The 27,089-nt window shown below is 34.1% G+C and overlaps 4 protein-coding genes across 9 annotated transcripts in view; 1 reads left to right on the forward strand and 3 right to left on the reverse strand.

Annotated features, from left to right (window-relative positions):
• LOC306860169 (F-actin-monooxygenase mical1-like) overlaps positions 1-27,089 on the reverse strand; it is a 359,843-nt gene that overhangs the window by 272,450 nt on the left and 60,304 nt on the right. The window lies entirely within an intron of this gene.
• On the forward strand, positions 930-15,132 carry LOC306860804 (von Willebrand factor A domain-containing protein 1-like). Its single transcript, XM_079402738.1, has 6 exons — positions 930-1,309; positions 5,097-5,654; positions 8,078-8,401; positions 9,272-9,565; positions 10,593-10,856; positions 13,097-15,132. The coding sequence occupies exons 1-5, from the start codon at positions 1,225-1,227 to the stop codon at positions 10,844-10,846; spliced, it is 1,515 nt and encodes a 504-aa protein (XP_079258864.1). The 5' UTR covers positions 930-1,224; the 3' UTR covers positions 10,847-10,856; positions 13,097-15,132.
• LOC306860805 (OTU domain-containing protein 3-like) lies at positions 6,229-20,956 on the reverse strand. 3 transcript variants are annotated; one of them, XR_013783416.1, is made up of 11 exons: positions 20,831-20,954; positions 19,600-19,891; positions 19,372-19,520; positions 17,717-17,829; positions 17,511-17,633; positions 17,307-17,424; positions 17,030-17,223; positions 16,069-16,260; positions 10,572-10,865; positions 9,373-9,551; positions 6,229-6,802 (listed from the first exon to the last, which is right to left on the reverse strand). XR_013783416.1 is itself a non-coding variant. In XM_079402739.1 (8 exons), the coding sequence occupies exons 2-8, from the start codon at positions 19,800-19,802 to the stop codon at positions 16,096-16,098; spliced, it is 1,065 nt and encodes a 354-aa protein (XP_079258865.1). In that variant the 5' UTR covers positions 19,803-19,891; positions 20,831-20,956; the 3' UTR covers positions 15,413-16,095. The 3 variants fall into 3 exon arrangements, 1 of the variants encoding a protein (XP_079258865.1); XR_013783417.1 differs by lacking the exon at positions 6,229-6,802 and having other exon boundaries at positions 9,108-9,551; positions 20,831-20,951; XM_079402739.1 differs by lacking the exons at positions 6,229-6,802; positions 9,373-9,551; positions 10,572-10,865 and having other exon boundaries at positions 15,413-16,260; positions 20,831-20,956.
• LOC306860257 (uncharacterized protein) lies at positions 21,447-23,137 on the reverse strand. The gene is made up of 2 exons (XM_079401859.1): positions 23,045-23,137; positions 21,447-22,237 (listed from the first exon to the last, which is right to left on the reverse strand). Exon 2 carries the CDS (start codon positions 22,218-22,220, stop codon positions 21,882-21,884), a length of 339 nt encoding a protein of 112 aa, XP_079257985.1. The 5' UTR covers positions 22,221-22,237; positions 23,045-23,137; the 3' UTR covers positions 21,447-21,881.

The following is a 27,089-nucleotide window of genomic DNA, read 5'->3' on the forward strand; positions in this document are numbered from 1 at the left end:
AGAAGCTGAAACTAATGCACGCTACTCTTCTTGATTTCAGAGCCCAGCGAGTGACCGATCCTGCCCTGCCCCGAGCACCGCACCGACGCACCGCACTAGGGAAGAAATCACACCACGAAGAGCACCGCCGCACCTCAGCCTTACCTTTTCAACCGACACCCTCACCTTGTTAAATAAATCCACCCTCCGGGGTATTTATTTTGAGCTCTCCTTGTTGTGTGATTCTTCCCACCTGCCACAATATATATATATATATATATATATATATATATATATATAAATTGGGCCACACTTTATTTTAAGGTTAAGTTTTCGCCGTTAACAAACTATGACTTTTGCCTCAAACTCCTAATTTGCTGCTCATTAATATAGTTAGTAAAATAGTTGTTAAGTTTAGGTATTGGGTGGGTTTAGGGATATAGAATATGGTAATGCAGAAGATGTGCTTTATAAGCACTAATAAACAGCTGATATGTTAATAATAGGCATTCTATTAAGCAACTAGTGAAAAATTGTCCATTTACTAAAGTGTTACCTCAGATTGTATAATATCCCAGAATATTACTGTTTTCACTGCAATTTAGATCAAATAAATGCAGCCTTCTATATACTGTTGAAGTACACTGACACAAATGCATGACCAAAAAACACAATATTACCATGGTGTATGTAAAGTATTGCCATGGTACAAAGGGTAAAAAAAGTGTCAGCTAAAAGGCTCAACTAAACTCCAAGTGTTCAGTAGTTACCCATAATGATACATGTTATATGCCCATTCCCTAGCAAGAAAATAACTGTAACATAAAGATGAGAAGGACCCGAATCCGGGCACAGGTTCAAGATGGTGACGCTGGTCCCCTTCTAAAGCAATGGAGGAGGAGGAGGAGTGCGCTGCGCCGAGCAGAGGGGAGGGAGGGAGGGAACCTGCTGCTTCCAGAAGCCCAGAGACTTTATTCCGTAACGGGGTTTGATCAACACTGTGCAGTTTATGGGAGAGCGAAAGGTTGCGTGTTTATTTCGTTCTCAGCGCGTAAATTATGTAGAATAACCGCGCAGGTGTGATTTTTTTACCGCAGTTAAGCTCAGGTGACTGCCTGCATTGAATGCGACTTTAAAAGTGAACCGTAGGGCTCTTAGAAAAACAGTTTGAATAGAAATTGTGCTAGGCGATGTAGACGCGTTAACACGTCCAGAACCGACAGTAATTTTGGATTAAAGTCCATCATGGAGGTCCGAACAGCGCTCACCTGTGTTTTGTTCAGCGTGTTTCTGTGCGCAGGAGACGCTCAGGACTCGGTACCTGATTCAGGTGAGTCGATTCACTCACGTTTTCATGAGTTTAGTGAATCATATAGGCTACTTTTATTCATATGTTACGCGAATCATTCAGTCTGATTTAAATAACCATTGCTAGTGAACAGAGTTAAGGTTAACCTTAGTATGGAATTATATTCTATTTAGTTCGAGTCTTGAGTAGATCAAGAACTTAAAGCCCTTTAAACAATAATGCAAATGAAAGAAGGAATATGGAGATAATTACTGATAAACATGACAGAATATATACATTACAAACATATGAGCTAGACAGAAAACATGTGTAAATGCTTAATTTAGCTTCATGCAGCGTGTCAGGGGATTCTTGTCCTCTAAAGCCCATGTTTAAGTGATCTGAGCAAAAGAAAAATTGAAAATAGCCAAATACTTGACAATAATTGTGTTCATCTGTAAATGTTTCAAGTTGCAGTAAGCACTTTGTCCCTGGGGTGTCGTCTTATATATTTTATTGTGTTAAATAAAATTCTATTATTGAAGTGACTGCATTAATTCAGGTCTCACAAATGACAGTGAGTATTAGCTGTATGAATAGAACTGCAATAACTTGCTGTCAGCACATCGCTGACATGCATATTGAGTGAGGCATGCGAATTAAAGGACTTTTCTTGTCAATCACTAATGTTAGGCTACCAACCGCTCTAGGGTAATGAGAAACATATTAAATGCCAGAAAATAGAGGTATTGTGTACATTTTGCTTCTACTGATGTCTGTTGTGACATCCCACTGAAATCATGAAAGGCATGATAGAAGATAAGCAACAGAGGAATTTATCCATGCACTGTATCTAAAAGCACTCACTATTCACTACATAGTGGAAGTCACATATAGTAGTTCACTATATGAGGAACGAGAGAGACAAAATTATCATATTTGACCACATCTCCATAATGAGATTGCATGCAGATTGCCCATGGTTCAGATTAGGTTTTTGATTTTCTGCTATGCAGACTACAAATCCAAACAGATTTGAGTCAGAAATGCCACAAAAAAATACATTTTAGTCAGATTTCAAGTTGCACATGTATTTGCATATTGATTTGTAAAAATCAGTCTTCATGTGTTTAATATGGAAGCTTTTTTCTGCCGCAAGAAGGTAATGAAAAATGTAATTGCGACTTTTTAACTCAAAATTCAGGCTTTTTTCCTTGTTTATATCCCACATTCATAGCAAGTCAGAACTTGCTATGATATAAACATAGAATTGTGAGACACAACTGTAAGATATAAACTCGTAATTCTGAGAGAAAAAGCTGAGAGATGTTAATTTGATCACAACTGTGAGACATAACCTTATAATTGCAAGAAAAAAAGTCAGAATTGTGAGATAAAAAGTCACAATTACCTTTTTTATTCTATGGCCAAAACAAAAACAAACAAACAAAAAACATGTAGCAAGATGTAATCTCAGCGCAGTAGACACAGAATTCTGAGAAATGACAACGCTATCTCACGGCAATTCATACGTATTTTACGAGGTGGCTAATTCGTACGAATTCGTACGACCTCACTCGTACGACCTCACTCGTACGATTTAGTACGATTTGTCTAAACCCCAGTGACGGTTAGGTTTAGGGGCGGGGTTAGGTGTAGGTCATTCGTACAAATTCATACGAATTGGCAACTCGTAAAATACGTACGATTAAGCAAAAATCGTATGAATTTGTACGAGTGAGGTCGTACGAATTCGTACGAATTAGCCACCTCGTAAAATATGTACGAATTGCCGTGAGATCGGGCTGGAAATGACAATGTCTATTTCTAGCAATTCTAGCAAAAAAAAGAGAAAAAAAAGTCATAATTGTGAGATGAAAAATCGCAATTACCTTGGTAGAACACAAGCTTCAATAATTGACTGCTGTTCAGACTATAAAAAACAATTCAGATAAAGGCCTTTCCACACTGAGCGCGATGCGAATCGTCTGCGAATGTTGCTTTCACACCGAGCGCGAAACGAATGTTCGCCTTCTGCTAATTCACGCCTGCACGCTAGGGGGCGCCGACCAACAATGCATTTTTCCTCAGATATGTATCGCGTAAATGAATTTAACATCTAAATGAAAAAAAAAAAAAATTTTTTTTTTTGCTGCCTGTCTGAACAAAACCATAGACACACCAAAAGTGACTCACAGTGACTAATTCTGGAAGAGCCTTGAGCATTTGGCTTTGACTACAGGAGTTTCTGTGCAAAGTGCCACCGCACCCTGCTTCCAAGCGGTCTGGCAAAGGTCAATTATTTAGCAGTCGTGGGTTCAAGTGACCCGATGGGCTCTTTTCTCTTAGCAAAGCAGAAGAAAACTATGCAAACTATGCACACGGTTTTAGATTTCATCCAAATTCATTGGTGAAACAGGACTTTTGTCACCAAAACCTGCAAAAACTGGGGTACAAATATTTTTGCAAAAGAGCAAGATGCTTAAGATTCTCTTGTAATTTGCTTCAAATTGGTTCGGACGCCTCCAGATCTTCTCACAGGACTTGGGTGGGCAACTTTGGATCGTCCTTGGTGGCAAACGTCCTTGCTCTTTTCTTCACACTCGCTTTCTTCCTTTTCAGGGGCTTCTGGAAAAGCCTCTACATTCCTTCTTTTACTTCATATGGAACAGCCAATTCTCACCTCCCCCCTTTTTCTCCATGTCGTCCGTCCGCCTCCCGCTTGTAACATCCAGTAGCAGGGCTGTTCCTTCCCCCATCTGTTTATGTTTATCATGCAGCTCCAGGTTAGAGGGCTCCTCTGCCAGGAAATTCCTGTAACGGCCAAATCAAATGTTCCATCTCCTGAAATATTATGAAGCTCCCAGTTCTTCCTTATGCTAATAAATACTACTGTTCTTATCCTTATTTTTAGCATCTACCATTCAATCCCACTTCCTTCGCAAATGACTAATTTCCTCACTTGATTTCACACTTATCTCCGTTTGGCCTTTCTTTCTCAGAGTTTCTCCTGATTTTACTGAGTTCACTATAAACATTTAACAAGTTTGTGGTCAGTTAAGAGGGAGTGTGCGTACACGGCATCCAAATTTGTAAAAACTTGCATGTCAACTTCTATCTGAAGCTGTGAAACTTAATAAGACAGAACAGAAGGTCTGCACAGTTTGGGAGGAAAAATCTGATAAAATTTCTAACAAAACAAAAGTTGCAATTTAAAATACGAGTTTTAAAAAAGCTCCAGGCTTGCTTGTGCTTGTCTGCACAATTTGGCTAAAAATGCAATGATTATATATCAATACGACTATAAAATAAGGACAAGATTTTTTTTATTTTATTATTACTATATAATATATTACTATTTAAAATATTTGTATTAATATTTGTATAAATATTATAAACAATATAAACAATTTACGATTATGCAATCTTGTAAATTAAGATTTCAGTTGTGAGTTTTTGCAGTGATGCCATAGAAAAAAAAAAAAAACTTCTTTGGTTCCTTAAAAAAAAAAACTTTCAGTTAACAGTTCTTTAAAGAACCATTTTTACTTAGCGTGAAGAACATTTTAATAATCTAAAGCAGTACAAAGGTATGAAAAGGTTACATTTATGTTAAAGGTTCTTCGTGGAACCATAGATGCCAATAAAGAACCTTTATTTTTAAGAGTGTGCAACCAAAGCGTGTGTATATACTCTCACAGAGTTCTCCACATGCCTTGGAAAGTGTTTTAGTGCTTCTATGTGCTAAACAAACACTCATCTTTCCCCTCTCGAGATGTTAAAGCATAGATCATTTCCTTAAATGTCTACTGTATTTTTTCACCTACAGTTTTAAACTGCTGCGAGGGCGATGTCCTCTTCCTCCTGGACTCCTCTGGTAGCGTGGCCTCCTACGAGTTCTTCCGTATGGTGGACTTCCTCAAGGAGCTCCTGCTGCCTTTCTCGTTGGGGCCGGACCAGGTGAGGGTGGGACTTCTGCAGGTTGGCACCGAACCCCATCTGGAGTTCAGCTTTGACACCTACAGCTTTCAGGACAGACTGCAGGCAGCCCTGGAGAGGACTAAACAGCTGAAGGGTGACACAAACACGGTGGACGCTCTCCTGATGGCTAGGAACCAGGTTCTGAAACAGGGCGTGCCGGGAGGTGCCAGACCAGATCTGCCCAGGGTTCTGGTTTGGCTCACGGATGGAGTGGATCCCGGCGAGGTGCAGGAACCAATGGCGAGGCTGCGGGAAGAGGGCGTGGCCGTCCTGGTGGTTTCCACTGGTCACGGGAACTATCAGGTGCTGAGAGAGACTGTGAGTCCGCCCGCCGAGGAGCACCTGTTCTTTGTGGACATTGATGATATCAACATCATCAGCGAAGACTTGAGGAACGCAATTATTGGTGCGTTTTGGGTTTTTTTGTCTCAAAACTGCATTATTTCATGGCAAAAAACAACAAAAAAATACATTTTGTTATCATGTACCCTCAATACATTACAAACCTGAATGGCACTCTGAATTCTCTATTGAACACAAAGTAGATGTTTAGAAGTTAATGATGATCTTTTCCATACTACAAAAGTAAATATCGACCATGGACCAAGCTCCAAAAAAAAAAAATACATTTAAATTAAAAAATGTTTATTAAAATATTTAATATGTTTTTGTAATATTACAATGTAATTTTAAGTAATTTATTATTACAATAATAAGAATCTAATGAGAAGTTCATGATTAGCTTGATCTTGAAGATCCATACTACATAAAGTAAGTAAATATTGACTATAGACTGTCAAGGAAAAACAGACAAAAAACCCTAATAATAATAATAATCTAGTGTTATTATTGATTCGATATTACATCATGTTTTTAATATATTTGAATAGTTATTTTTTTATATAATATATTAATATATTAATGTATTTTTATAATATTAAAATGGAATTTTAAGTATTTTCTTACAACAGTAAGATCTAATGAGAACTACATTTTATTGTATAGAATTTCTATTTACTTAAAGAAATGAAACAAACACGAAGGTGAAATGTTTGGACTCAAGTCAAGTCAGTATTAGTCAATATTATTTGTATAGCGCTTTTAACAATGCAAATAGTGTCAAAGCAGCTTGACATCGGCTTGATATAAAGCTGGGTGGCTTTATATCAGCTTTACAGTATTTAGACGGGGAAATAGTTTGTTGAAATAGTGTCATTCTCCTCTGGCCAGACAAAATCAGCAGTTTAAATCTAGGCTAAAGCAGGGACTCATCTGGTTCCTGCGGTCTTGTAACTGATGACAAATAACAATTATTGCTTTCATCTGAACTGAATCAAATGAAAACACAAAATTCTTGACACTATACAAACAGACCGTGATTTCATATTTCATTCAAAGTAACAGTCGATCTTATGAGAGCGTTTTCTAAACAGGGAAAGTGATCTTATGTGAGTGTGAATCTCTCCGTGCCTCCGCCCCAGGGTGCCGAAGGAATCTCGAATGCCAGTCAACTCCAACACAAATATCTTGAGACAGCTCCAAGAGAAGAAGGGCCTGGAGGAAACAGGGACAGAACCCATAGACACTGTAACGGGAGATGAGGGCTATTTATACAGAAATGATTTGGGCCTTTTCAACCCCCGGCGAAGGCCCACGGAGCGCTAGACATTGCTATTATTAGTGGGCATTCTTCCGCACATATATGAGGCGTTACATATGTGCAACTTCCAGACACTTACATAAACAAACGCATAGATCGCATGCAGTAATTCAGAGCAGGTGGTGTCGTGTCCTTTGAGAAACTGCCCTAGGCATGGATTTAGTGACTTGAGTCACTAATTTAATTTCAGCCATCTCTTATTTCTCTCAAATCAAATGCAGGGATTATTCCGGAAATTACGCTTTGCAAAATGAAAATGATTTTTATGAACATTACTTTTTCGTTGTGTCTTTAACAGTTAGTTTGTGTTTGTAAGAATTATAATATTATTATTAATTAGCATTAAATATTAAGATATAATAACAATAAATGCATTATTATTACTATTACTAGCATTACTTAGATATGATTATTATATTTACTAATATTTGCAATAATTAGTTGTATTATTAGCATTAAATAGCATTCATTAAATTAACATTAAATGTATTATTAATAAATATAATAATAAACAAAATAATTTTGACTATTACTTTTTTGTTGTGTCTTAAACGTTGAATTTATGCTTAGAATAAATATTGTTATTATTATTTATTAATTATGATCATTAAATGTGTTATTTTATAACTATTATTATTGTTAGCATTAATATTATCATTAAAAGTATTATTTATACTTATTATTTTCATCATTATAAGTTGTTTTATAATTAATATTACCACATTAATTAAATGAACATTAAATATACTAACAATAATAATAAAAATAAGAAATAAAAAAAAAGTACACTTCGCATAATGAAAATAATTCTTATGACCGTTACTTTTGTTGTGCCTTTAACGCTTAATTTATGCTTATAATAATAATTAGGAATAGTAGTAATGTATTTATTAATTTGTATTAATTAAATATGAACATCAAATGTATTGTTATAATTATTATTAGCATTAGCATTATTTACATATCAAAAATTTATATTAGATTTATTATTATTTTAATAATAATTAGCAACTTCCAAACACTTAACATGCAATAATTTCACACACAATAATTCAGAGCAGGTGGTGTCATGTGCTTTTAGAAATTGCCCTAGACATGGATTTAGTGACTCGAGTGATTCATTTAATTTCTGCCATCTCTTATTTCTCTTTCTCTCTGATCAAACGCAGAGATTATCCGGGCCGAGAGGCTACAGGTGAAGTCGGTCACCAGCACTACAGCTCAGCTGGAATGGAGGCCTGTGTTGGCCGGCACCGGCTACTACGATATCCAGTTTGGTCCCATCAGATCAGGGCAGACCGGAGGGCCGGTAGATCCAGGCACCAGTCCTGGCACTGGTTTGGGTCCTTTTCAGAGGATCACGCGGCCCGGAGATGCCAGCTCGGCTAAGCTGACTGACCTGCGTCCAGACACCACGTACACAGTCACTCTCACACCGAAGGCCAACCTGGAGTTCCTCAACTCTCTTCAGACCACCTTCACTACACAGCCAGGTGCACAACCATCCATCCCTCAATAATATATCCAGATCAATTTCATCCCAAAATCAAAAGAATAATTATTTTGCATAAAGAAAATATTTTTTTCATGACAATTACTTTTTGGTGCACCTTGTTTAAATTATGCTTAATATAATAATAATTACTATTATTATTATTATTAGTAGTAGTAGTAGTATCATTAAATATGAACATTCAATTCATTATTATTAACATTAAAGAAATATAATTATTATGAATAATATTAGCATTAAATAACATCAAAAAAGGAAATTAAATGTATAATAATGATAATAATAATAATAAATTATACATCATATAATGAAAGTGATTTTTATGACTATTATTTTAATAATAGTTATTATGATTATTATTATTTATAATAATACTAATTTGAATTAATTGGCTATAATTAAATATTAATATTGTTGTTGTTGTTGTTATTAATAGTTTTATTATTATTATTAGATTAATTAGATATCATTAATTAAATATGAAAATTAAATTTGTTGTTGTTATTATTATTGGCCTTAAATAGCATTCATGAAGTTAACGTTAAATAATGTTAATGTTCATATTTAATTAATGTTAACTTCAAATTAAATATTTAATATATTTTTGTGATATTAAAATGTAATGTTGTTAACTCTATTACAATAATGTCAATTAAGAATCACTGAGAAATACTGAAAAAAAATTTAAATGCTGGTATCCACTGCACATTTACTGAATAATCAGTGCATATTATCCCCCCTATTTTATTAGTAAAACAGGATGTTGACTTTACGCATGCTAAGGGACACATATAAGTAGAACTAAATAAAAACATTGAGATGTTCTTCTCTCTCATGTCTTGACCGCCAGTGAACCCTCCTCAGCCAGAGGTGCAGACTCTGTCGACAGTGACCGTGTCAGAGTCCAGCACTAACAGTGTGCGTGTGAGCTGGGGTCCGCTGCTGCCTCACCTCGTCCAGGGATACCAGCTGGAGTATTCAGCACTTCCTACAGGCCCGCTGCGGGTCGTCAGCGTCAGTAACAGACAGAACTCCACAGTCCTGACCGGCCTGCAGCCCGACACGCAGTACCTGGTCACCGTGAGTGCGAGACAGGCCTCCGGCAGAGAGAGGGCCATGACGGTTAAAGTCTGCACACAGGAGGGTAAGAACCAACAGATTGTGCATCTCACTGTCACTGCACTTTCCTTTTGTAGTAAAATTACACATTGCAGTTATATGAATTTACTTCTGCTTCCTTAAACTCTAACTCAAATGGCATTACAAATTCAAATTTATTTTAAATACAGGAAATGAATTAGAGGAAAGCATTCTCAGTTTAATTTAGTACTTGTTTGTCATTTTGATGAATTAATTTGGTTTCTGTAGACTGCTGATGCATTTTTGGAGTCAAAGTTAACATCACTTTTTGGTTCCCATGACAAAATACCAATATAAGTTCATAAGTTCTGTGACCAACAAAATATTATAATTCTTACAAGTTTTGTTTAGATAATCTTTACAAATTAACAATTTTATTAATTTTGGTAGGTAGGCTATATACGGTCTGTAATATTTTTTAATGTTTTTGAAAGAAGTCTCTTTTGCTCACCAGAGCTGCATTTATTTGCTCACAAATACAGTAAAAACGATTAAAATTTGAAATAGTATTATAATTTCAAATATCTGTTTTCTGTTGTAATGTATTTTAAAATGCAATTTATTCCTGTGATGCAAAGCTGAATTTTCAGCATCATTACTTCGGTCTTCAGAGTCACACGATCCTTCATTAATATGCTGATTTGATGCTCACGAAAGGGAGCATGTTACATTTTTCTTCAGGATTCTTTGATGAATAGAAAGTTCAAAAGAGCAGCATTCATTTGAAATAGAAGTCTTTTGGCACATTATAAATGCCTTTACTGTCACTTTTGATCAATTTAATGCATACTTTCGGAATAAAAGTAATAACTTCTTTTAAAAAAATTGTACTGACCTCAAACAAATGATTTAGAAACGAAATATTAGTATTAGCTAAAACTTATTTTTATTCATTAGAAGCATTTGGAATGAGATCCTTTCCAATGGGACCACCCTATTTTAATGCTCCAGCCAATATCATTCCCACATCCCCTTCCCTCTAATTCCCAGCAAGAAACGGGAAGCCTGACCTCTCTTTCTGTTTCTCTTAGTGTTGCCAGCTCTCTCAGATCTGCAGCTGACCACAGCGGGCAATGAGTCAGTGCAGCTCCGCTGGAAAGGGAGTTACGATGGTCTCCGTGGTTACTGGGTCACATGGGAGCGAGGTCAGAGCCAGCGCTCCACCCTATATCTACCACCCAACCGGCTCTCCACCACCCTCAACCATGTGCCCTCCAGGGCCCGCGTCTGCGTCTCTCCGGTGTACCGGACGGCCCGTGGGGAGGGACTCTGCTGCACTGCTTAAATGGGCTCCGGTGAGACGCCTGTCAGGGAAACATTGGGATTATGAGTTATTTTATATCAATAAAAATAAACGCTGCATTAAATGTTTTTGAATAAACGAAAGCATAAAAATGCCATAATATGATTGCTCCTTCGAAAAACAACACTACAGCTAGTTATTCCACTTTGAAATGTATGTTCTGTGTCAGAATATCTATTTTTATTTTGGTGTGCTTGATTCCGTCCACTGCCAACTTAAAGGGATAGTTCACCCAAAAATGTGAATTCTGTCATTAATTACTCACCCTCATGTCATCTCAAAGACCTTCGTTCATCTTCGGAACCCAAACTAAAGGTGCACTAAGCAAATTTTCCCAGATGTTGTTGACATTTGAAAGCACTAAAACAAACAACGCCCATACCCCAACAGGACCTCGCCCCTATTTTGATATCTCAGCCCCACACGTACGTACACAACAATGATGGCAGAATCTGTTATGCCTGCCGGCCGAGGGACTGAAGTTGTGGGAAACAAAGCAAAATCAACATTATTCACCTATCACGCACCTTACTGCTGATTGGCTGCAAGTGTGTTTGGGACTCGGTCCGACACTGTGGACACTTTAAGATATTTTTGATGAAATCCGAGAGCTCTGACCTTCCACAGACAGCAAGGATCCTACCACGGTCAAGGTGCAGAAACATTGTAAGGACATTGTTAAAATAGTCCATGTGACATCAATGGTTCAACCGTAATTTTACAAAGCTACGAGAATACCTTTAGTGCACAAAGAAAACAAAAATAATCACTTTATTTAACAATTCTCGTCCTCCGCGTCAGTCACCCTAGACGCCATTATGTAGAGTACCACGACGCATGCGCATACGTTCCTCTGCTCATAAACAAGACGCAGCACATGCCTGTTCTATGTAAGCAGCACCACATGCATGTGTGGTACTGGCTATGCCAGTCTTAAATTGTCTTAATTATAAATATCTTAATTTGTGTTACGAAGATGAACAAAGGCCTTACAGGTTTGGAACGATATGAGGGTGAGTAATTAATGACAGAATTTTCATTTTTGGGTGAACTATCCCTTTAACCAATGGTATTTCAACACCCCAGGTTGCCAGTTGGTGGAAAACACAGCATATTGCAGCCATGGAAGCCAGTAAACGAACTGGGTCAGAGATCGTAGATTCTACCAGACCTAAAAAGCCTTGGCATCCAACTAAAATGTTTTTTGAGCATAAAAAAAAAATATAACATGTATAAATCAACTCATCCGATCACGATTGTCGCAATCGTTCCTGTTATGTGTTGTTAATCTAGCAACTTTGGAAGCCCGTTTCCGCCACTGAATAAAAAATATAAAAGGTTATTGCGACTTTTTATCTCGCAATTCAGAATTTTTCTCTCATAATTGCGTGATATAAATTCGCAATTGAGTTAAAAAATCATAATTCTGAGACAAAGTCACAATTGTGAGAAATAGAGTCAGAACTGCGAGATACAAACTCACAATTCTGACTTTTTTTCTCATAATTGCGTGATACAAATTCACAAATCTGACTTTTTTTCTCAGAATTGCGTGATATAAATTCGCAATTACGAGTTAAAAAGTCATAATTCTGAGACAAAGTCGCAGTTGTGAGAAATAGAGTCAGAACTGCGAGATACAAACTCACATATCAGTCCTTTTCCCCCCTCAAAACTGGCCTTTAACTCGCAATTCTGACTTTATAACTCGCAATATCGAGTTTATATCTCACAATTCTGTGAAAAAAAGTCAGAATTGTGAGATAAAAAAGTCGCAATAACCTTTTTTTATTTTTTATTCAGTGGCGGCAACGGGCTTCCATAGGCTTGATGTCATTTTTACAGTCTGTAGTCGAGTCTGAGAAAGAGGGGGCTGGAGAAACAACTCTCCAATATTTTGAATTTGGACTGCAGAACACATTTCAACCGTTTACTTTAAAAAATCTGTAAATATTTTGAGCAAAAAGACACGTGAACCACAGCCTGAAGGTGGACTTTCTTACAGTGATACTTTTTTACTTGCAAAAAAAAGTATAAATATTTTAGCTTGTTTTGACATTGATAATTTAGAGATATTTGTGTATGTAGGTTTTTTAGGGTTAAAGGTGCTTTAAGGTTGCATGACACACTGGATGGACAAATAAAAAGCTAATTGTTAAGCTTTTTACCTTGCATTAACTTTTAAACAAACATTTAATTTAATAAGCACCTTCTGTTTGTGTTACCACACAGCTGCGTTGACCTGGAACTGTGGAGCGCCATTCTGCCAAATACGAAAGATGGAGGAATGAACAACACCAAAAGCTTCCCACACAGACAGATGGGAGGACAGGGGAGTCTGTTTGAATACTCATCACGCATAGATGGTGATCTTTAAACACCCACACAACATGCACTGACAAACAAGCTCCAATCCATGCTTCTAACACAGAGACTAAATGAGTCCGAACTCAAAAGTGACCTTCTGAAGAATCAGACTTTTAAAGGAATGTTTCGGGTTCAAGTTCAGCGCTATTGACGGCTGAGATCTGTGGCTTGCTGTGCATTACCACAGACCATTTTTGAGTTTATATCCCGCAATTTGGGCTTTTTTTCTTGCAATTTTGAGGGAAAAAAGGAAGAATTGCGTGAAATAAACTCACAATTCTTTTTTTTTTTTAATCACAATTTAATCACGAGTTTAAATCTCGCCGTTTTGATTTTTCTGCCACAGAATTTAAAATAAAAATTGCAACTTTTATCTCACAATTCAGACTTTTTTAAATTATGAAGATATAAAGAGAATTGTATGGTATAAACTCACAATTCTTTTTTTCTCACAGCTCAATTTTCACTTTTTGTTTCTCAGAATTCTAAATGTACATCTCATAATTCTGTTGTTTTGTTTTCTCTATGAAATAAAAAAATAAAGTTAATTGCAACTTTTTTCTTGCAAGTTTATATCTGACAATTTCGAGTTTATATCTCACAATTTGGACTTTGTTTCTTATAATTCTGAGGAAAAAAGTAAGAATTGCAAGGTATAAACAGAATTGTGAGATATAAACTTTTTTTTGACAATTCTGAGTGTATAATTAGATTTTTTTTCTCATAATTCTGAGTTTACATTTCATAATTCTGTTGTTTTGCTTCCACCACAGAAAAAAGTAGATTGAAAGCTTATTTCTCACAATTCCCAGTTTATATCCCACAACTCTGATAAAAGTCTGAATTATGAGAGGAAAATAGCCATTTATTATTCCTTTTATTACAGTAATGCACTTATAATAGAAGTCTATGGGACAAGACGTTAAACGGTCCGTTGTTAGTATCCTTGTGCATTTAGAGTGAAAGTTACAGGGTTTACCAACTTTTTATGGTCATGAGAGAAAGACTGATTATTACTTTGACAAAATTAGCTATTTTATCATGCAACTATATTCGAGTAACTGTGTGTATTTTAACATTTATGTGCAAACTTCCAAATGAACCCATGATATTCCTTTAAATTGTCAAAATGTTTACGCATTAGAAATGTAAGTTTTTATTAAGAGTGATATTGCCAAAGCAATAGTATGTAAATATCCTACTAATGCTTTTTGAGTTATATTTATCAGAGATATAGTTGGTTACTGTATATTCTAGATTTCTCCATACAGTTGGAAATGGGAACAATAAGACTGAATGACTTCCATCACTGGTTTTTCTTTAAGGTTAATGCATACCCTGCTTGAGTTACACATGTTACCATAACTACAGATTTTGTTAGCAGAGAAACTCTGAAAATCTGGCACGGATTTTAATCACTGTGGCGAAGTATTAAGACTTTGCAGATGTTTTGTGGTTCAAAAGGGCCACAACTGGTTTGTTTGAAGAAAAGGGACTCTTTCAGTGGGTCAGGCTTTTCCCTGTGCATGCATACTGTAGACTGGATTTATCATTCATAGGAGAATGTTTTTCTCTGTAGTTGTGTCTTAACAGGCAAACATATGTTCGCAGGCTGGGTCAAGGTCTTAAAACAGCGAATAGATCATTTTATTCGTATAGTCTTTAATGATGGTTTTCATCCCATTTCAGTGTCATTGCACAGGAATCTGTAGCTATTCAAAAATTCTGCATCTGATATTTTGTCTCTGTTTGTTGCAACATGACAAGTTGGGCTTTCTGTATTATAAAAAAAAGGTGCTTGTTCATTCCCAGCTTGGCTGCACGTCTTACACATCACTGTTTTCAAAAAGCTTTTAGTTATTAAATAACAACAACAACAAATAAAATCGATTTCAATCCATGTCTGCTTTTGTTTCTAAACCTCTGTGTAACATGTCATATTTATGCCTTTTATTTTAGCTTCGATTTATGATATTTGATATTTAATTGCTAAATAAGAATTTAATATAATTTATTATTTAATATATGTATTCAGTGACATTTCACCCCAAAATAGGGGGGAAAAAAAGATTTAAAAAAAAAAAAACTTGTTATTGGACCATAAAGTGCAGCTTTTTTGTTTTTTGCAATTACCACTATTTATGTCATTAAATTCTCATTACAAAAACACAACACATTTTTCCATTACTGTAATACAGTAATTTATGATTTTATAAAGTAAATAATAATATTTTGCTTCACAGGAATGATACAAGGGCTTAGTTGCCATAAAATGCTCTAATCTAAATGGTCCTAAAATAGCTTCTTTAAGCAAAACATAATTTTGATTTTGAGAAGAAAAATGACCTGTTAATGACCAATTTCACCCTTTTAGAGAATAATATTTAATAGCATACATTATAAATGAAATGTTTATTTACAGAATCCCACTGCAGAATATGAATTTACCCAACTGTTTGAAAATGAAACACTAAATTAAAACAATGATAATTCGAATGCAGAACCAGAACCGAAAGTGTTTTTAACAGATTAATCAAATACCCCGACAGGCTTAAACAGTGGTCCATAATTAATCTTAAACTCTTTCTCCTCTCAATATTTTGATTCCTTTTCCAAGCGTTCTTTGGCTGAGCTCAGATGAGTCAACTGAAATTAATGAGGGTTAATGTTTGACTTTGTTCGGTACAAAAAATGCAGCCGCCAGCAATCTCAAGCACAGCATACAGCCTGACGCATCTTGACGTCATCTCATGCTAAAGAAACGCACCCTCAATCATACGACACATTCCCTGTACATTTAAATGATATGTTTCTGGATCATTACACAGTGTACGGACCATCTAAAACGGTTTCCCATGTTTGCTCTAGATGCTCAGGGTGTTGAGCGCTGGCACAAGAGTGACGGCTTCAGGTACGTTCTGATTCTGATCATGTGACCCTCTGCCCTGTAAAACCTTCTGTCTATGTCTCTCCTCCTGACGTTTCTTCTTTTCTAGGCGCTGTTGCTCTTTCCTTTGTTTATTAGAGAGCTAAAAAAGCAAAAAAAATACAAGAAAACTTTATTATTTTAATTCTTTCCTTCCAGGGTAATTATAGTTGACTAAAATATTAATTGAAATAAAATATAAACCTTTAAATGCAATAAAATAAAATATGAAAACCTTTAACTTATAACTAAAATGAAATAAAAATAAAAACAAAAACTATACAGACATATAAAAAAATAGATGAAAAAACTAATAAAAACACAACAAAATCACTCAAACTTTAAAATTAAAATAGAAACTAAACAATTATAAACAATAAATTTACTATTAGTTATTTCAGGTTTAGTTTAGTAATTTTCATTTAATTTCATTTAGTTATTTTAAACTTTAAATGAAACTAAAACATTCAATCATTTGCCTTGGAAACTAAAATCAGTTAACATTTATTTTATTTTAATTAATGTAAATGTTTTAATGTTTCATTTAGTTTAACTTGATGTGCTAAAATAACCAAAACTGAAATAAAAATTAATAAAACATTTTTTTTTAAGATATCTAATTAAAATTAATTTAAATAAAACAAAAAAATTATACTAAAACCTTAGAGTTAAAATAAAAACCGGTGAGATATATATATATATATATATATATATATATATATATATATATATATATATATATATATATAATAAAAACTATTCTAAATATTATTAAAAACTATAATGGTATCTAAATAATACTAAAATGACACTGTTTCCATCTGAGATTTTTAAATATTACATATTTTATCATTCAAAACTTTCTCAGTCACCTTGGCTTTATGTGAGATGCTGCCCTCTGTTGACGACGTGTTTTCACTACATTCAGCCTGCATGCCTTGACATAAAGGGTGTGTCCCTGAGGCACACTCTCTATGTGATGGTTGGTTGTTTAGTTCAGGCTCCAGCCAATCGCTGTGGCACGTCTGTGATGTAGCACTTGACTGACACAGTTTGTCTGATTGACCTGCGGACACAAAACAGTGATGAGAGGAGCACATTGAGAGCGAAGGAAACAGAATTAAAACAGCGATTTAAAGATTGACTGACTGTCAGCACAGAGAATGCTCAAGATCAGCTCTTCATCTTCAGAGAGAGAGCGTGAGGGAGAGGTGCCTCTCGTCTGTTCCTTCTGACCGTCTCCAAAGCATCTGGAATTATTCAGACTCTATCCAAAGAAATAAGACACTTGCCTTCAGAAAATGTCAGACTGTAGTTCATGTATGTGACCGATGTTTGTTTAGCCAGACAGACCTCTATACACAGATGTGCCGGACTCTCAGAGTTGTCTCCAATTTTTCGGACGCTGTCATAATGGTCTCCATAGCGATATGCGATGTGTAGCTCACGGCATGAAGGCTTCTCTGTACCATTTATCTGCATGTAAAAATAAAATGTATTAAACCATTAATAGAAACACATTAGAATGACATAAATCAAAGAAATAAATGCTCCATCACCTCCCACAAAGGAGCGTTCAGCTGATGAATAACCACTTTCAATTGCTGGCTGCGAGCGAAGGCCACGATGGCATCGTTACCGGCAAACGTGCCCGGCTGTGAGAGATTTGACACTGAGAAACAAAAACGACAAACACTTCTTCAATGACAAGGCACTAGAATAGCTGGATAACAGCATATATATATATATATATACACACACACACTTTTATTTACTTAATTTATATTTTGCTTTTTTGCAAAAATAAATATAACAATTTTAGTTTATTTTTTTTCATTTTAATATTGTTTTATATATATTTTATATTTTCTCTGGTTGTTTACTGGTTCCAGTGTTATTGTATTACCATTAATACAGTATTAAATTACTAATGTCATATTTCATGTCGAATTAATTTTTTTTTTTTTTTTTCTATTTAATCTTAGTTTAAGTTTTATTAGTTTAACAAATATGTGTCTAAGTAGTATTCTGTCTAGGGCCCTATGAAATCCGTTTGATTTTTTCCCAAATTCTGTTTAATTTTTTTCTAAATTGTGTTTTTTTCCGTTTAAATTTTTCTGGATTCCGTTTTTTTCCATTGAAATTTTTCTGCACTCCTTTTTAATGGTCAAATTAAATTTTATTAATCAAAAAGCATGTCTAATTAATTAAAATCATGAAACTTATACAATTTAATTTATTAAAAGTGTAACAAAAATGACAAGTTTAGGGCCGTATGAAATGTTTTATTTTTTTATCTCACCTTATGTTTTATTGTTACCAAATTCAGTGTTTTAACATGTCTAATTATTTGAATGCATACAAACTATTTTTATTTATTCTTACAGTAGCCTTATGAAATGTTTTCTCCCTCAGAAATTCTGTGTTATGTATTTAAATTTTACTGGTTATCAGTAAACATTGATTTAATTTATATTTAAATTAATGAAAATTAAACATTTACATTTTTGTCAAATAAAGGGGATTTACTATTAAAATTAAAATATTTTTCAACAGTAGTAGTAAGTAGTAGTAGTATTACGTACATTCTACAAAATAATAGTAATATAGCCTATTTCTGGCACAAAGTTAAACTCTTTATTCAAAGTTAAACATTTATTTCATATTGATATTTCCCCCCATTTTAAATTCTTATTATCCAATGAAAGGTTAGATTATTGTGATTTTTTTAAATAAAAGATCAAAAGGATTATCATTGCAGAAAAATGATAAAAATGATTATCATTGCAGAAAGACTTATTTGATCATATTTACCAAGGGTGCCGATATTTTTGGCCATGACTGTGTATATATATATATATATATATATATATATATATAGTACTTTACAACTAAAACTTCAACTGAAACTAAACCAAAATGAGAAATGCTGCCTTGGAAACTAACTGAAATAAAATAAGTTTAGAGCTTTTTAATCTCATTTCATTTCAATTAACGTAAAGATTTCAGTTAACAATAAAACATGTCAAATGTCTGTAGTACAAATGTTTTTTTCCCCAAAGTTAAAAATATAAGTATGAGCAATATTAATAGTGATGCTTGACTGAGCAAACACAGCTATTTATGAGGTTAATGTGAGTTGCAAGGCAATCTGATTTGTTTAATTTTCAGTTTATTTTGGATTTATGGGAACAAACACACACGCTTCTCTTACAATGCTTAGTGAACGGCACATCATCTTCAACGAAGGGCTCGAAGTCCTGCCTATGCGTCATCATGTACTGTACCGTCTCCTGCCGCAGATGCAGGTGACCTCGCGAATGTCCCTCCAGCTGATCTCCAAGAGCCCGGAACAAACAATTCCTGCGGGAGAACATGAGAAACAGAAGCTCGACTCCTTAAAGCTCTCTATATGACTGTCATCTCAGTCCTCCACACATACCCGTCTCCAGGCACCTCTCGCAGCTTGAGCCCCAGAGCCTGGAGCTGGTTAGAGAAGCTGACAAACTCCTCTCCATCATCTCCAGGAGGTCTGTTCTTCTTGTCTTTGGCCAGAGCCCGCCGGGCTGCCCTCTCGTCTCTCTTCCTCTCTAATTCATACTTCCTGTTTCCCTTTATGGGCTTCCCTGACTGTTTCCTTGACATGATGGAGCTGCTGCACTACACCCGGTGATGACGCAGTGTGACAGCCGATGAGGTCATACGTTTATCTATCACTCATGCAAAACTGTAACCTGAAAGAATCACAACATCATACAAACAGTTACGACAATTCAATATGACACACAAACATAAAAAGTGTGCTATACAATGCATAAGCCAAGCAAAAATTATCATGGTATGCAGTTAGCATTACTATTTCTTCAAACATTATTGTAAGTTCATAATAGATTAATATAGAATCATATTAAAAGAGTGTAAAAAGTTTTCTCTTTTTCGATGTGCCTAAACCCAAAATTACTTTAAATTCATCTTTTAATCATATTTGTCAATGACTCCACAGCCAACAGAGCAATTTGGTCTTTACTGTTCCAATACTTTTGGAGGGCATTGTATGTATGTATGTATGTATATATATATATATATATATATATATATATATATATATATATATATATATATTTTTTTTTTTTCAGATTTAATATTACTACTTAGTAAGCATGCATATCCACTTTTATTCATCCTAGCAAAAATTTAGCATGGTAATCATAGTTTCTTTATTATAGTTAGAACTGTAAAATCATAACGAATGAATATGTGAGCATCACAAAATATGAAAATCTCATCCAAATTATGTAAGTGGCTTTCAGTTTTTTTTATGACGGTCGTGGCAAACACCACAATAATGGTTGTTTGTTTGATTAATTGTTTACATTCATACCCATTTCTCAAGAATGATCTGAGACCATATCGAATGTCTTAAATCACGGCCTTTTTAATATGTACGTATGAAGATATGGATAAATGTGTAACAAACCCACCATATCCTATTTTAAAATTAAGGACTAAGTTATAAACATCAGACTAAATATGGTCTGACAACAGCAGCGCGATGCGTCAGAAATGTCGCGTAATTGACGTCTCTGTCTGTCTCTAGCAGCGTTTAAACGACAGGACGAGGACGTTTGTTGAAGAAAAAAGACAATTAAAGTGTGTCACACAACTGTACTCACATTATCAGATGGCAGTAATAAACACGAACAATGAACGACAAGCGAAATACTAACTCCTGTAAATCCCACTCTGAGCTTCCCAGGGTTTGTTTACTTCCTAAAGAATCCGGAACTCAATTCCGGTTCCGGCTTTGCTTCCAAAATAAAAGACCTAGAGAAGTCATACAAATTTCTCTTAAAATTATTATTTCTGGAAATATAAACGCAAATTAATTCTAAATGCACTTAGGATCATCTCTAAACAATGTCACAAGCTTTCGAAATCTTTCAATTTTTTTTCATTTTTATGGTTGTCCAGAAAAACTTTACATAAATAAATAAATACATAGTTATCATCGTTGTTGGTGTTGTTTGCAATTTAATTGCAAACCTTTGAATTAAGATATATAATAATTAACAGCAATCATTTTATACTAAAGCATTTTGTATAGATATAATGAATCTTTAAGTAGATTATTTAAAGAATAAACACTTTTTTCTCACACAAAGAATTGAATCATAAATTAAATTCTGAATCTTAGTCCAGCTATAATTAGTTTGAGTTTTTATTCCTACTCAGATGAGAAACTGTTTTTTTTCAGTGTATTTATAGTGTATTTTAATCACCATCACTTCACAATTTTTTTAAATTTTATTTCAGAAAGAAAGTAAACAGAGAACATTTCATTTATTAGATTTGTCTTTATGTGAAAATCAATTCCACAAATGAGAAAAGACTCTGAATACTCATGAATATGAATCATAATATCATCTACAACAGAATGACAGAGATTGAGCAAATATGTATTTATTTTATGGCAGTAAAAGTGAGCACACTCTATACATGACTTTCATACATCCTTTATAAATAGTTATCATCTGATAAAAAATCATTACACCATCTAAACAGACATACGTAACAGTCGTAAACAATCAAGTCGTTATGTCCCTCTCCCTGCTGCTCTGCAGCTCTCAGTACAATAACTGTGTTCCTCGTGGATCAGTGCACAAGCAGAACTTCATTTTGGCTCAACTTTCTTCACGTAGCGTTAACAGCAGCAGGGCACGAGCCTTATGAAGCGTGAGCTCTGAAACTCATCCGCCTCTGTCTGTTCATCGGCAGTTCCTTAGCCTTGGCCTCCATCACTGCATCCATCTCGTCATCCTCAGGGATGCTGGTTTGCGGCTCCTGGACCGGCTCCTTCACCGGCATGAGCTCCCGCACCTTCAGCATCTCAAAGTCAGGCTCCTCGTGGTCGGGGAAAAAGGAAGAGGCCACCTGGACCACGCCGCTCACCATTCCCAGGACGGCGAACGTGCCGCCCACTAGATAGACCTTCAGGGAGCCCTTGGAGGGACCGGCACTCAGCATTTCCTTAGCAAAAGGGATGAGCTCATGCATAGTGTCCATTTTAGTTGTAGTTACGTCTGTGAAAGAAAAAAACAACAAAAAAACAAAGGTCATGATATGAAAATATAACAATTAAGTTAATTATTGTAGCAAATAGAGCTGATAAAAAGATAGAAACATAAAATGCTGTTCATAAATCACTATATTTTCATATTTCAGTGGGATATTTAATTCAAATATTTTCCAAATTATGCATAATTAGACAAAGCTGAGATAAATACCAAGGTTGTTATAGTTAACTAAACAATTTAACCCATAAAAAACAATCACTACTTGAAATAAAATAAATGTTGACTGAAATAAAGTTACTTATTTCAGATAAGCAACACTTCTCAGTTTAATGTAGTTGAACTTGATGTAGTAAAATGATTAAAACTAAACCTATATACATAAAATATATAATTTAAATCTAAAATTATATTTCAATATTACATATTAGATATAATGCTTAAAAACATATTTAAAAATTACTAAACTGATTTAAAATATGAATAAAAACTTTAATAATCTCTCAATTATATTAAAATAACACGGGTAAATACTACTATATAGAAGGTCAACCTTAGTTATTAATTTAACAACATAATTATTTCAATGAAAACTATCAAATGTGAGCTGTGACATTTAGCGGTATTTTACTGTAAAATTGCATAAAAAGTCTTTCACCATATAGAATAATTATTGGAAAATAAATAAATAAATAACTGGGATTGTCCATAGCATTTTAATAGTTAAAATGTATTAAAGTGTATGTCAAATTGTTCAGCATCTAAGCAGAAAAGAATATTTATATTAAAAAAACAATAAGTGAAACATTTACTCACTTGTAAGACGCTGCAGAACCCGCTGAGGTGATAAGTCCTTGTTAAGGTTTATCCTCACAGTTTCTTTTGGTGGGTGCTGGAGGTACAGACGCTCTGTCTATTTAAGGCCGGTGGTCGCTTGTCGACGCCCACTTTGCATGAATATTCATGAGGCTGGAGAGGAGATGCAACTTTTGTCCAAGTTGCTTCATGTGAGCGGTGAATGACTGCAGGGCTGCTGGCGAAATGATCAAGCCTGTCTGCCAAATTTCACAAAGAGAGCAAGGAAACCTATGTTGTGATCACGTGAAAACACCATAAAGCACACTGTACGTGACAAGCATGAATAAACAGACAGACGTGGTTTTATTAGCAGCTACAGAGGACTTGATGACCCAGCTGTGATGGTTAATACTAAATCTACAGCTTCAAAGTTCACGGATCAGTTTTATGGTGTGATGAGGAGCAGTAAAACACTTTACAATTTAATAACAAATACTGGATTGTCCAGATGAAGGCAGATGATATGATTCATAAATACAGATATGTGAGCAATATAAAAGCATTCCACTGGAAATATGCACTGTACTTTTATATACACCATTTACTATATTCATAAATCACAATTAAATATGCTAATTTGGGATACTTCAAAGAATAGAATAGCATTACCATTGTACTTCCATAGTATATGCAATTAAAAATAGCATTACTGTTGAACCTTAGTAAGTAAAGTGCATGTCATTTACTGTCAGAAAACATTAATGGTAAGTTCCTACTGTTTGTTGTTTTTAGACAGGAAATTAGACTATGACAAGAGCCGCCACATCATTGGCTGTAACGACCTTTACTCCACTGCCCTCTGCTCATGCGCTTATATTAACAAGCCTGATGAAAAGAGAACCAATAATATTACAATAAAGTTTATTGTACACTTCTGAACTGCTCCAAAAGTAAACAAAAATGTCCTTCAAATGAAGAAGTTAAATATTAATATTGCCCTGAGCTGCATTTTTTTATATAATTATATTTTATATAAAACATATTTGAATGTTTTATTCTTTTTACTTTTTTTATTTTATTTATATTTTTAATTTTATATGATAATTTTATGTATCATTTTTATATTTCTTACAAAAACCTTTCCAAGGGTATAATGCTGTATTTATTCTGCATTATGTATTTTTCAGAAGTCAATGATTTTGCATTAAGAAGGTTCTGAAATGTATTATTACAATGAAATGCATTTCAATATAATTTAATATTAAATATATTTTAATATGTTTTATTCTTACTATTTTTATTATCTTAATTTTTTTATTTATCACAGCAATTAACATTAAGACGCTGCAACAGTATAATGCTGTATTTATGCTATATTATTCATTTAACTGTTTTTCATTTTTAATATTTTAACAATTATTTTTTAATAACAAAAACCTAAATAATAACCTTTTATATAAAATATATTTCAATATATGTTTTATTCTTACTATTTATGATCATGTTTATTTTTCATTTTATTTGTAATTTTCATATTTATCACAAATTAAAATGAACATTAAGACTGCAACGGTATAATGCTGTATTATTTATGGAACTCTTTGTGCAGTTTATGCAAAGTTATCAGCAGTTCAAAGGCAAAACATGCCCTTTATGCCAACATTAATCATATTGGTCAATGGTTTTGCATTAGAAAGATTCATAAGTGATTCAAAAGTAAACAAAAATGTCTTTCAAATAAAATATGGAATACAATAATTTTTCCCTAAACTGCATTTTTCCCTAAACATATTTTATATAAAATATATTTCATTATAAGTTTTATTCTTACTATTTTATTTTCCCTATTTGTAATTTTTAAATTTATGACAATTAAGTGTGAACATTAAAGACACACAATTATGAGTTTTCTTTGTTATGCTAAACACAATATGCTATTTGTGCCAACATAAATCATTTAGGTGACTGCAATAGCTTTTTCTTTAGAATCAGGTTTTATTATTTCAGAGTCGGTGGTTTTGCATTAAAATTTGCAAACAGCAATCATGCTGACCTTTCACTTTCAGTAACAACTCCAGCACATCCTTAAAATGGAGTAAAAATCATCATTGCTGTGCCTCTGGGAGGCTGCTTGCGTGTGAGAGGGCATGCTGGGTAACAGGACTCACTGTAGACATGCTGTAGTGGTTGTGACTCTGAGAGATACAGTTACTTTTGACCCGTTTCGCTCTGATATGTGCCATGCTCTCTTCCCTAGATGCATAGACAGTGTTGGGAAACCATGTTGAACACACGCAGCAGACGTGACGGTTCACACTGTACACAGGAAGAAACTCATTAACAATCACATGACTCAGAGCAGTATACACTACAGCTGAGATCACAATGTCCTCATGTTACTGATGAGAGTGTTTTAGTAGTGTGATGTTTATATACAAAGTGTGAAGCTAAACATAGGGGTCAGAAAGCTTTTTTTTTTTTAAAGAAATTGATATGCTACTTTTATTCAGCAAGGATGCATTAAATTGATCCAAAGTGACAGTAAATACTTTGATAATGTTATAAAATATTTCTGTATTCTATAACTTTTTTCCTCATGATACCGATAATAATCAGAAATGTTTCTTGAGCATCAAGTGATTTCTGAAGGATCATGTGACACAGAAGACTGGCGTAACGATGCTGAAAATTCAGCTTTGCATCACAGGAATAAATTACATTTTACAATATATATAAAATATAACACTGTAAAAATATTTCACAATATTACTGTTTTTACTGTATTTTTGATCAAAAAATTGCAGCCTTGGTGAGAGACTTCTTTCAAAACCATTAGAATTCACCCACACTTTTGAATAAAATACTCAAATATGCCTATGCCCAAAACCGCTGTTGAATCCAACAGTCAAATATGTACAATGATGCCAAAAACAGTCAAATGTTTAAATATATTAATAATATTTTATTTAATTTTCATATATTTACCACATCATCAGTAAACAGACAGACTGATCATAACATCAGCCGTCTGTCCTTCATGCATTCGCACACTCAGCTGTAAGATGACAGAGATGATGACTAAACAGTCTGCTGCTAATCTGAGCTCAGGTGAGTGAGCTGCACGTCTACAGGTCAGTCTGCGGTGCAGGTCAGCCGCTGTATTGAGATCAGTCATAATTTATTTACTGGGACCATCCCAATATGTTAAAGGGGCCATGACATGGATTTTTATTTATTTATTTAAGTGTGATTATTTTATTGGTCTGTAGTTTTTCAGTTCAGATACATTTCATGAAATTGAAAAGTCTAATATTAATACAATCAATTACACATAAAGTATTTTTTTATATATATTTAAAAATAAGTCATTTTTGATTTTGGTTTCCGGCCAAGTGCATCCTCACTTTTAAATTTTCATTTCGGTGCATCCCTAATGCAACATCCTATATACTCAAATTATTCAAATTAACACACATTTAAAGATATATACACATATTTTAATAAAATATGACATATGTAACTAAATGAACAACAACAAAAAAAGGATTAAAATGATAGATAATCAAATAATTATATAAAACAAGTTAAATATCTTTAAGAAGATTATTATTATTATTTTTTTAAATGGCCTGTATTCATAAGTGCAGGGTAAAATCAATACAATATAGGTGTATAAACGAATTAATAAACATTTAAAGGGAGATTAAGAACAACAGACACACCCAGATGTCAGAAAACAGATTAATTTACATATTGGAAAATTAAATAATTAAATAGCTAAAAGGAAAAAAAAAAAAAAGATTAAGAAAAGTCTATTTTCATGCCAGTAACAGGTTAAACTGAATAAAATAAAGGTTTTGGAAAGGGGGGGGGGGGGGGGGGGGGGGTGCATCGTTGTGTTTTTTCTTTTTTCCGTTTCTATTTAATTTCTGAAGGTGATGTAAACTGAATAATTATATATTATATTATAATTATACAATAATATAATATTTTGTATATGTAACTTACATAGTTTTACTGTACATTACAAAAAAAAAATCTTTTTAATTAATTTCAACAACTT

Source organism: Barbus barbus, assembly GCF_936440315.1.
Source record: "Barbus barbus genome assembly, chromosome: 41".
Lineage (NCBI taxonomy): Eukaryota > Metazoa > Chordata > Actinopteri > Cypriniformes > Cyprinidae > Barbus > Barbus barbus.

Excerpts from the sequence above, each read along its gene's own strand:
- LOC306860804 (XM_079402738.1), top strand. The coding sequence starts at position 1,225 with ATGGAGGTCCGAACAGCGCTCACCTGTGTTTTGTTCAGCGTGTTTCTG. Across the intron at positions 5,655-8,077 it reads CTTGAGGAACGCAATTATTG|AGATTATCCGGGCCGAGAGG; the intron begins GTGCGTTTTGGG and ends GATCAAACGCAG. Across the intron at positions 9,566-10,592 it reads TAAAGTCTGCACACAGGAGG|TGTTGCCAGCTCTCTCAGAT; the intron begins GTAAGAACCAAC and ends TGTTTCTCTTAG.
- LOC306860805 (XM_079402739.1), bottom strand. The coding sequence starts at position 19,802 with ATGTCAAGGAAACAGTCAGGGAAGCCCATAAAGGGAAACAGGAAGTAT. Across the intron at positions 17,634-17,716 it reads TGAACGCTCCTTTGTGGGAG|ATAAATGGTACAGAGAAGCC; the intron begins GTGATGGAGCAT and ends TTTTACATGCAG. Across the intron at positions 17,425-17,510 it reads CGGCACATCTGTGTATAGAG|AGTCTGAATAATTCCAGATG; the intron begins GTCTGTCTGGCT and ends TTCTTTGGATAG.
- LOC306860257 (XM_079401859.1), bottom strand. The coding sequence starts at position 22,220 with ATGGACACTATGCATGAGCTCATCCCTTTTGCTAAGGAAATGCTGAGT.